We start from the raw sequence: 10,251 nt of genomic DNA, 5'->3' as shown, positions 1-10,251 counted from the left end.
CTGCCGAAATAAAGAGTTCTTGGGCAAACATACAGGGTGTTTCATCTAAATAAAGCACTGTCTTAAAATGTAAATAATTCTGTTCCACAACATTGCAGCCCCCACAACCTGCAACTGTGCATCTTTTAATATAGACCAACTAAATATTTCTTTGATTCTTTACACACATGGCTGCTTTACAATATTTAAATGTCAGGCAACGATGGTATATTTGCTATCACGTGTAGGAACATACGCAGAGACCATTACAAGCACGCAATATTAATTCGAGATATTTTCTATGTTGTAAACAAATTCATATGATTTCCTTATTGATACGTGTCATTGTTTCAATTTCTCAATGTGATGGTGAGAGCGGGAGGAGGGAGAAACAGAGAGAGTTTCAACGAAATATTACCTAACGGTGCCATTTGAACGAGTACCTTCCGCGTATACCGTATATGGGTCGTTTCTGAAGGAGATTTGACGTCCGGTTTCGAATAACATATCGATACCGATTTTCACAATGACTAAGATTCTGAGCAATAGAGTTTTCGTTGCACGGTGATGTTTCAACAAACAATGACCGCGTGGGGTGTCTCACGAAAAAGAATGCTTGAGACCACTCGCGTCTCTCTATAGCTTACTCGACCAAATCGATAATAATTGCAATAGGTGAGAAAATACTGCGAGTACTATTTAGCAAAGTCGCAACATTTTATTCTGTATGAAGCCACGGGTCGCTAGCGAAACGTCCAGCGGCCGCGTGTTTGAGACCCCTGTTATGTGCGCTCGGTGTATGCACGCAGCCATCCGCTGCAAACTAGCGTATAACATACTATATATAGTAGAATATAACGTACTATAACGTACTATAATATACTAAGGCTCCGCTGTAAAACGTTGCCGTTGTTTTCACTCAGGTGCGACCATTTTAGCTACTTTCACTGCCTATGTCTCAAGTTGGCTACTTTTCGCTAGTGTTTCCCAATTCTCGCGACTTCTTTTTTTTCCGACCTGACAACCCCCGTGGAAGTCGCAGAGCAGGGGCGTAGCCAGAAATTTTTTTCGGGGGGGGTTCAACCATACTTTATGAATGTTTGTGCGTGCGTTTGTATGTGTGCATGCCTATATACGCAAGCAAAACTGAAAACTTTCGGGGGGGTTTGAACCCCCCAAACCCCCCCTTGGCTACGCCCCTGTCGCAGAGTAAGGAAATATCCGGAACGAGCGTAGTCCTACACGATTGGTATGATCTCAAAACGTTATCGCACAGGCAGAGCGCGCAAGCGTAGCATGCAAGAATGTGACGCGTCTTTACTACCAGACAGAAGTGCAAAGAACTAGAGTTTCCGTTGCTAAGGCTGCCAGTGCGAGAATGCTCTCCGATTTATTTCTGTATGCGTGTTATTAACGCCGACCGATTTACTCGAATCACCAGTGCCGCGCGCGCCTTTCATGGGCGACCGGACACTGGTAGGTCGAGGCATGAGTTGCCCGACCAGAGGGTCTACGTATGGGGAATGCCCAGGTTTCGTGTCCCCTTATTGGGGTAGATGCTTATAAGTTTTAATCTGTCGGTGGATTGCTTCGCTGAAGAAGCGTAGCGACTAGGGCCGGAACACTTACGGGAGAACCGCAATGTGCTTCGCGCAGTCCCTTTATGGTGGTATCAATTCGCGTGCAAAGTATACCGTTTAAAGGAGAGAAAAGTACAGCTGAAGTCATTTTCATGAAGGTTTACAGCACCATGACGTGGTCCAAGAAAAGCTTACTATGTCGCGTGATTTTACACTCAAGCCAGCGAGCGGCATCAGAAGAAGTCAGTGTGCAGAACTTACGATGTCCTAAGTTCTCCATTACTGAGATACCGCAGTTTTTGTAGTCGGAATAGATGATGCGACCAGCTCTACGAGTGCTGGGATCTGGATGTTGAGAAACAAGCAAACAAGCAAAAGAATCGCTCGGAGCTCTTTAGTTCAATCTATGCATCTATACTTTATGCGTACACAGCACACAACGAATATACATGAAATACATGACCCCAGAGAAATCAATGTGCTCGTAGAAAGGCAGTTTACAGTATAAAGTCTACATCTCTCTTGAAGGGTGAACTTGTCGGCTAGTTGGTTGACCTTATCGTAGGGGAACAGCGCAAAGACCAGGTCACAGAAGGCACAAATACAACCACACATGGTCCAGATTACGTGGGCCAGATTGGCCGCTGTTTGTATAAGAGGCTTCGTGAACACCAGTATAACGTGACAAGGGCCATCAGCGGCCATCTTGGAATTCGCTGCAATTCCGAATACCGCAAATATGAAAAGAGCCTATAAGTGGAATACACTAACGCGTGAAATAATGGAGGCCCACAGAATTGCCATGTTAAAGTATAGATTGTAAGCATTCCTTCTCGTTGAAAAAGTTACACCAACCACCGAATTATAAAAGTAAAAACTTCTTTTACTTTGAAAAAAACCCAACGTTTCGGGTCCAACGCGGACCCTTCCTCAGGGGTGACTGTGGGGCGCCAGAGAGCAACAGAGTTTAAAAAAGAAGGAAAGAGCTTTCCTCTCTTTAGGTGGGTGGGTGACGCTTGGTTTGAATGACGTGCCGTAGTCCATTGAAATACACTCTCGGCAGAGCACCTGCAGACCGGTTCACGTTGCCGGGTGTTGCCTGAATGTGCCAAGATTCCACAAAAAGTCGTTTGAGATAATTTGCCTCGAAGTCGACGACGCGGGAGTTGTCAAAGGCGATGCGGTGGTCGTTCACCTCGCTATAATCAGCTGGCGCACTCCTTTGTCTGTCGTACTTGCGGACGTCGTTTCTGTGTTGTCGCAGCCTTTCTGGGAAGTTCTTCGTTTCCCCACGTATGAAGCGCCACAGTCCGCACAAGGAATAGAATAAATCACTCCTTGCGCTTTTTCCTTGGGCGGTCTGTCTTTTGGGCGCGGGAAGAAGCGGCCGAGTGTGGAAGTTGGCTTGTGCCCAACTTTTATGCCCTGCTCCGACAAAACGCGTGTGAGCGCTTCGCTGGTGCCCTTAACGTAGGGAATGCAGACACGGACAGGCCTGGGAAGCGACGAGTCCTGTTGAAGGGGTCTACGGGGGTGGGCGTGGCGGCGTGCAACCCTCTCAATGAAAGCTTTGGAGTAGCCGTTCTTTAGAAGGTCGCATCTGATCTTCCGTTCTTCATCCGTCCGCTTATCATCCGACGAACAAACCCTCCGTGCACGTGTGAGTAGCGACGATACCACCGCTGATTTATGGTGGAAAAGGTGGTTGGAGCCAGCGTCGAGGTAGCGACCGGTGTGGGTTGGCTTTCGGTATACCGAGAATCGCAGCAAAGCACCCATCTTTTCCACGAGGACATCGAGGAATGGCAAGCAGTTTTCTTTCCTGTTCCACGGTGAACTGGATGGCCGGCTCAATGGTTTAGATATGAAGTTCAGATGGGCTGTGAAGGCGTTTACGGCAGAAGTTCTTAGGATACAGAAACAGTCGTCGACATACCGCAAAAATATTTTTGGGGTGATGCCGGCCGTCTGCAGTGCTTTCCCCTCCACTGCCTCCATCACGAGGTTCGCTGCCGTTACAGACACAGATGCCCCCATTGCAGTACCAGTTAGCTGTTTCTAGTGTTCTCCGTTGACGGAGAAGTACGTGCTGCTGAGACAAAAGTTCAAAAGGCGGCTCAGCTCGTCGACGCTCAGGCCTGTTCTTGCCTCAAGGTTTTCGTCACACTCCAGCACTTCACGCGCTGTGGTCATTGCTAATTGGACAGGTATGCTATTGAAGAGGGAGACTACGTCGAATGACACGAGGCATTCATCTTCGCAAATCGGTATCGGGGAAAGAAGCTCAACAAAATGGCTGCTATTTTTCACGTGCGTCGGCGTGTTTCCCACGAGAGGGGCCAGAATCCTGTGTAAGAAGCTCGACAGGGCTCGAAGTGGCGGATATGTGAACTCCACAATCAGCCTCAAGGGAACACCAGGCTTGTGGGTCTTGGGAAGCCCGTAGAATCCGGGAGCACTTCCGTTTCTGCACATGAAACGAAGGTGCAGAGCTCTGGCATCCGGGTGTTTCACGAATACGTCTCCTAGGAGCTTGTTGAGGTCTCTCTGTACCTGCGCTGTAGGGTCCTTCTTAAGTTTGCTGTAAGTGCCACTAACAAGGTGGTCTTGGACCTTGCGGTCGTAGTCTCGCCGGTCAAGGACGACAGTAGCGTTCCCTTTGTCCGCAGGCAAGACGACACTTGAGGGGCCCTCGCGCAGCTCTCGTAGGGCTCGGTTTTCCTCCGGGGACAGATTGGACGACTGTTTCTTCATTAGGCCATGTGCCAGTATGCCAATCGCTTTCAGCCTCACTGATTCCTGGACGTTGGGGTCAAGATGACGGATCCCGTCCTCCACGGCTGCCGCGATCCTCGCCAAGGGAGGTCGACCTCCCGACATATTAAAGTTGTGGCCTTTAGCAAGGACGCTAACCTTAGGTGGCGACAGCTTCCTAGACGAGAGGTTGGAAACAAACTCGGAGGCTTTGGACCTCGGTGACAGCTTCGGCCGCATCAGAGCTGAGAGCTTACTCTGGGAGATGCGCTGTTCCTCCGCTGCGCTTCAGGCGACCGAGCTCGTGAATGAGTTCACAGCAGCAGAGTCCACCTAGGCGGTGCTCCAGTTGTCGACGAAGGAAGAACAAGTCCAGATCCATCCTTCTTACCGTCGCTCTGCATTCGTGGACACGGCCGATCACCAGTCGGCGTCCGGCTTGGGCCAAAACTCTGTGGCCCTCGCTGGTGTGGACGAGAGGTTTAACGCGCAGGCTCCGGGGCACCAGGTTTCGGTCGCGGCACGTAGAGAAGAAGTCTAGGTGCGCCTTGAACACAGCGATGTTGCGTGCGGTATTCACGTAGCGTTTTGTGGACACTGCTGTCTCTGGGCCGAAGTCAAGGCGTAATGACTAAAAGGCGAACATTTGACAGCGTTCTGTCTGGTTGGGAAGAAAATATCGTTGAAAAAGTTACACGAACCAACGAATTATAAAAGTAAAAACTTCTTTTACTTTAAAAAACCCCGACGTTTCGGGTCCAACTCGGACCCTTCCTCAGGGGTGACTGTGGGGCGCCAGAGAGCAACAGAGTTTCAAAAGGAAGGGAAGAGCCTTCCTCTCTTTAGGTCGGGGGGTCACGTTTGGTTTGAATGACGTGCCGTAGTGCATTGAAATACACACTCGGCAGCGCACCTGCAGACCGGTTCACGTTGCCGGGTGTTGCCTGATTGTGCCAGGATTCCACAAAAAGTCGTTTGAGATAATTTGTCTCGAAGTCGACGACGCGGGAGTTGTCAAAGGCGATGCGGTGGTCGTTCACCTCGCTATGCTCAGCTATCGCACTCCTTTGTCTGTCGAACTCGCGGACGTCGTTTCTGTGTTGTCGCAGCCCTTCTGGGAAGTTCTTCGTTTCTCCCACGTATGAAGCGCCACAATCCGCACAAGGAATAGAATAAATCACTCCTTGCGCTTTTTTCCTTGGGCGGTCTGTCTTTTAGGCGCGGGAAGAAGCGGCCGAGTGTGGAAATTGGCTTGTGCGCAACGTTATTCCCTGCTCCGACAAAACGCGTGTGAGCGCTTCGCTGGTGCCCTTATCTCAAACGACTTGTTGTGGAATCCGGCGCATTCAGGCAACACCAGGCAACATTAACCGGTCTGCAGGTGCGCTGCCGACTGTGTATTTCAATGGACAACGGCACATCATTCAAACCAAGCGTGACCCCCGGACCTAAAGAGAGGAAGGCGCTTTCCTTCCTTTTTAAACTCTGCTGCTCTCTGGCGCCCCACAGTCCCCCCTGAAGAAGGGTCCGAGTTGGACCCGAAACGTCGGGGTTTTTTTAAAGTAAAAGAAGTTTTTACTTTTATAATTCGTTGGTTGGTGTAACTTTTTCAACGATATTTTCTTCCCAACCCGACAGAACGCTGCTAAATGTTCACCTTTAAGCATTCCTTCTGTTTTACTAACTGACAAGGAAAATGTGTATCTTCCTGCTGGCGAATAATGCTAGCCATTGGTGTCATACGCTCAAAGCTTTTCTGCATCGCACTACATTTGTTATCATTTTTCGGTTTTTCCTTCTTTTCCTTCTTTTATCTGATACGTGGATATGTATTTATTTACGCTGTATGCCGTAATGCACTTCAGCTGTCAGTCAGCGCTACGTCTGGGTATATGTGTGCCTTTTCTGTCCTGGTCATTGCGAGTTTCCCTACGACTACATCTCTATATTGCCAGTTATTTTTCCAGCTGTTTTTCTTAGGGAGAGGCATGAGCAGGAGATGTACAACTTTAGCGTACAGCTCAACTCATGCCACAATGACAGTACGGCATCACGTCAGACTCTCCTTTGAGTCGTTATCGTCATCCTTTAATCCTAGAACAGCTCACATACGGAGTATGCCATTTTCCGCCGCTGTAAGACGGGGGATTGTTCGGGGTGCTCGTTTCCTTGTTAAGCACAGCCAAATACAACCAACAGACGCATAAACCATGGAAATCACAGGGAGTCAGGCGCCCGATGTGACGCCCGATGTGGCGCTCCCTCGTTCTGTGTTAAGCGGCGCATAGCGGCGGCGCGTGGCACCAGACACAGACATGGTCAGACTGAAGAAGCTTCCCACTGCCGATGAGGAAGCTGCTTAGCGGGAATCGCAGTGCGCTTCCACGCAACACTTCTATACTCGATTCATTTACCGTAGTCCAAGACGTAGAACGGCCGAAACCCTTAGGGGCGACTGTGCTGGGCTCGACTTGAACTTGGCATCACTTCGTACAACTTGACATCACTTCGTATGGCCAGGACTAGCTCGCAACCGATCAGCTCCGCTTTGCCTTTAACCTCGCGCCACTAGTACAAGCTATGTCCGGAGGTCTAACTATAGGTTAGTAACTAAGACTAAAATATAAATGATTTAAAGTGAATGCAGCAGCGCCATTTGTGTCAATATGATCCTAGCCAACAAACTGCGATTGCGAGCGAGGGCACTCCCTCGTTCACTTCATAGCGTATTTTTGTGTGTTTAATCCCTGGCAGTGTTGGTCAGAACATATGGTAACCATCGTGGCGAGTGTGGAAATGCCCTACCGCCAGAGGGCGTCACGGTGTTATGTTACAAGGGATTACATTTCAAGTAAATTTGAACCGAAGCAACCGTGGCACCGCCACACTGACCTATAACATTTACAAACAGCGTGAAACCTCATAATATTAGCGCGAATAATAATATTTCGCAATTTTGTAGATATTTGAGAGGCGTATTGCCTTTTTTTAGAACTTGGCACAGTTGGGTTAAGAAGAAACGCTCACATTTCTCGCGCATGTCTCATGCTGTAAGGCCGCAAAGGCAAAGACAGTGTCACAAAAATAGTGTCCCTCATACCTGAGTCGACTGTTGCAATAATTTTTTCGGGAGTATCCCCTGCAGTGTATTTCACCACAGCATGTATCCTGCAGGCATAAAAAAGGTATCATGAATTTCGATATTGCCTCCATTTTGACCAAGCACGACCAATCACCGGTAATTCTTGAGGATTTCAACAAGCTGGTTTATTGATCCAAATCTTTCACTAATGCTTTTTTGTAAATCACTGTCTAATATAGCTGGTACAATGACAGGTGCTTTCTCAGGGAATTTGACAAGGTTTTATGCCAGCGCTAAAAATGCTGAACATTACAAGTGGATGGTTACAAAATTATTCCGTAAATTTGTTTTACACACTGAGTGATTATTATTGCGTTCCTTCACAAAACTTCCATTCGCGTACCCCTAATGCATGCCCAGAAACCGAAGTTGGCGAAACATGTTAGCGACGAACATACATTTCCAAATTAGGGTTGAGTGTCTAAAGAATGCCATAAAGGTAAAACAAACACAGTACGTTTTGAGATGTCTTTTAGAGTCGCGTCTCCATCTTGAGTCAATGTTCGTTGTTCAAACTGCTGCACTAACGACTTACTTTGACCGTAGTTAAATAACATGCTTCAAATGTTGCGATGCATAGCGGCACCGTTCGAAATAGTAAAGGAAATACATTTTGTGGTATTTTCATACGAAGGTTGCTGCAATTTCTTGTGCATCCACAACGTCAGTAAAGCTGCCACCGTCGCGCAGGCGTGCTCGTGACGGCTACCGCGCTGATGCCAGTTTTATTGTTGCAGCAATTTACTGGTGCGGACTTACCACCAACTGCTCTCCGTCAGTTCTATAGTGCAGCCAAGCTCACCTTCCAAACTCCATGTCGGATAGGAACGCAGCTAGCACGTGCAGTACACAGTCATTAACCTTCCAAAGAGCTGATCTATGGATTCGATGTGATAAGTCAGTGATATGTGAGTTCCTCTTATTCACACACATCTGAGTTAAGGTTTGCTTTTACATACACACATACGAGTAATATGAGAGGCACACCGCGCTACTGAAGTGCGCAACAGATGGGAGCCACCTTAAATGTGTGTTCATACTGTTCAAAGCAAACCGCTTCTAATTTGTGTACGGACCGCGAGAACAGCTACAGGTTGAGTGGCTTTTGAAGCTGCATTCTCAAACTAAGCTGGAAGTATATCCGTCGAAAATGTCGTGTCCCAACAACATTTTTTTAGCTTTATGTAGAACATTCGTCTGTACATGAGGGCACCTGTATTACATGATATCATCAAATATCGTCTCTGTCAAAGGGTAGAAATAAACCCAATGAATGATTGCAAGCCGAACTACTTCACTATCAGAAAACGAATCACCAATAATAATTTGCTCATAACTTAGGCACGGGTACAAGGATATTTTGAGTGCTAGAAACAGACGACAGTAGGCCGAAGCCGAAAAGCAATATCGCAAGGGTATCTTCTGTGCAAGACGCACCCTCTTTATCTAAAGAACTTCTTTGTAGTCCCAGATCTTGGGACACTTGTAACCCTACCTTGGGTTTCCCTTTCCTGCGTTCAGCGACCAAATGAAGGTGGCGGATGGGGCCTCCGAGTTGAAATCTGTGCGATTAGCTCTTAGGCATTTAAACAAGGGATCTCGGTTTACGTCTCTGACTCCAGCGACGTCCGTAAAGTGGGATAACACCTGGAAATCAAAAGGAACAAAGTCATAGTAACTCATAAAATACGGCAGGCTGCATAAACAGGGATTTAATTTCTGGTTCAATTTTTCAAAACCTTTCACAACTTTTGAAAGCCTTGTATGTTTCTCTGTGAGAAGCTCCTACCAAGAGAAAAAAAATCTGTTTGTGTGAACTCGCTGAAGATAATACAGCGAAGAAATGAAAGCAGGACTGGTGGGGACACGTGCAACGTAGGATAACTAGAAAATAATTTATGCCATACGCTGTTGCCCACCAACCCACACACCGGCCTTCACCTTACGTAAAATCAGTTTCATGCAAATCATTTTCCATGAGTGTAATCAGGGCGTGCTGTTTATATCAGAACCTACATATTTAGAAACTACACTAATTTTCTTTCGTTTTATTCATGGCACTCCTACCGTTTATCTTCAATCGAAAGCTCAAACGCTGCCCACACATTCGACAGAAACCACAACACCCTGCGCACATCCACTAAGCATCGAACCAAAACTGCCCTAAAGGAAGTGTTTCTCGACCTACACCAGTGAAGGAGGAGAATTATGGTTGTAAAATACAGATCTGTGAATAAATATGGGTTCCTTGCTCGATTTCCTCCGCCAGGACACAGGGTACGTTTCCACGTCAGTCTCCGACATCTTATTCAAACCTTAACGCCTTTACATTGATGTTCAAACATCTATATTCACATCTTATCCCAGACTCTCTGCTATTTCATCATCATCATCATCAGCCTGTCTACGCCCACTGCAAGGCAAATGCCTCTCCCATGTTCCGCCAATCAACCCGGTCCTGTGCTTTCTGTTGCCACGTTATACCTACAAACTTCTTAATCTACCCACCGAGTTTCCTGTCTCCCCCTCACGCGTTTCCCATCTTTTGGAATCTAGTCAGTTACCCTTAATGACCACCGGTTATCCTGCCGACGTGCTACATGCCCGGCCCATATCCATTTCTTCTTCTTGATTTCACCTATGATATCCTTAACCCTCTTTTGTTCCCTGACCCACTCTGCTCTCTTCCTGTCTCTTAAGGTTACACCTATCATTGTCCTTTCCATCGCTCGCTGCGTCGTCCTCAATTTAAGTTGAACCCTCTTTGTAAGTCTCCAGGTGTCTGCTCCGTAGGTA

General features: G+C 47.4%; 1 protein-coding gene across 1 annotated transcript; it reads right to left on the bottom strand.

Moving 5' to 3' along the window:
• Nucleotides 1-3,617: 3,617 nt before the first annotated feature.
• LOC125758853 (uncharacterized) lies at nt 3,618-4,553 on the bottom strand. The gene has a single exon (XM_049416523.1). The coding sequence runs from the start codon at nt 4,551-4,553 to the stop codon at nt 3,618-3,620; it is 936 nt and encodes a 311-aa protein (XP_049272480.1).
• Between the last annotated feature and the right edge of the window lie 5,698 nt (nt 4,554-10,251).

This window comes from Rhipicephalus sanguineus, chromosome 6 (assembly GCF_013339695.2).
Source record: "Rhipicephalus sanguineus isolate Rsan-2018 chromosome 6, BIME_Rsan_1.4, whole genome shotgun sequence".
Taxonomy (NCBI): domain Eukaryota; kingdom Metazoa; phylum Arthropoda; class Arachnida; order Ixodida; family Ixodidae; genus Rhipicephalus; species Rhipicephalus sanguineus.
The sequence above is the reverse complement of the archived record's forward strand: the minus strand, read 5'-3'. Positions and strand labels throughout refer to the sequence as shown.

Excerpts from the sequence above, each read along its gene's own strand:
- LOC125758853 (XM_049416523.1), bottom strand. The coding sequence starts at position 4,553 with ATGCGGCCGAAGCTGTCACCGAGGTCCAAAGCCTCCGAGTTTGTTTCC.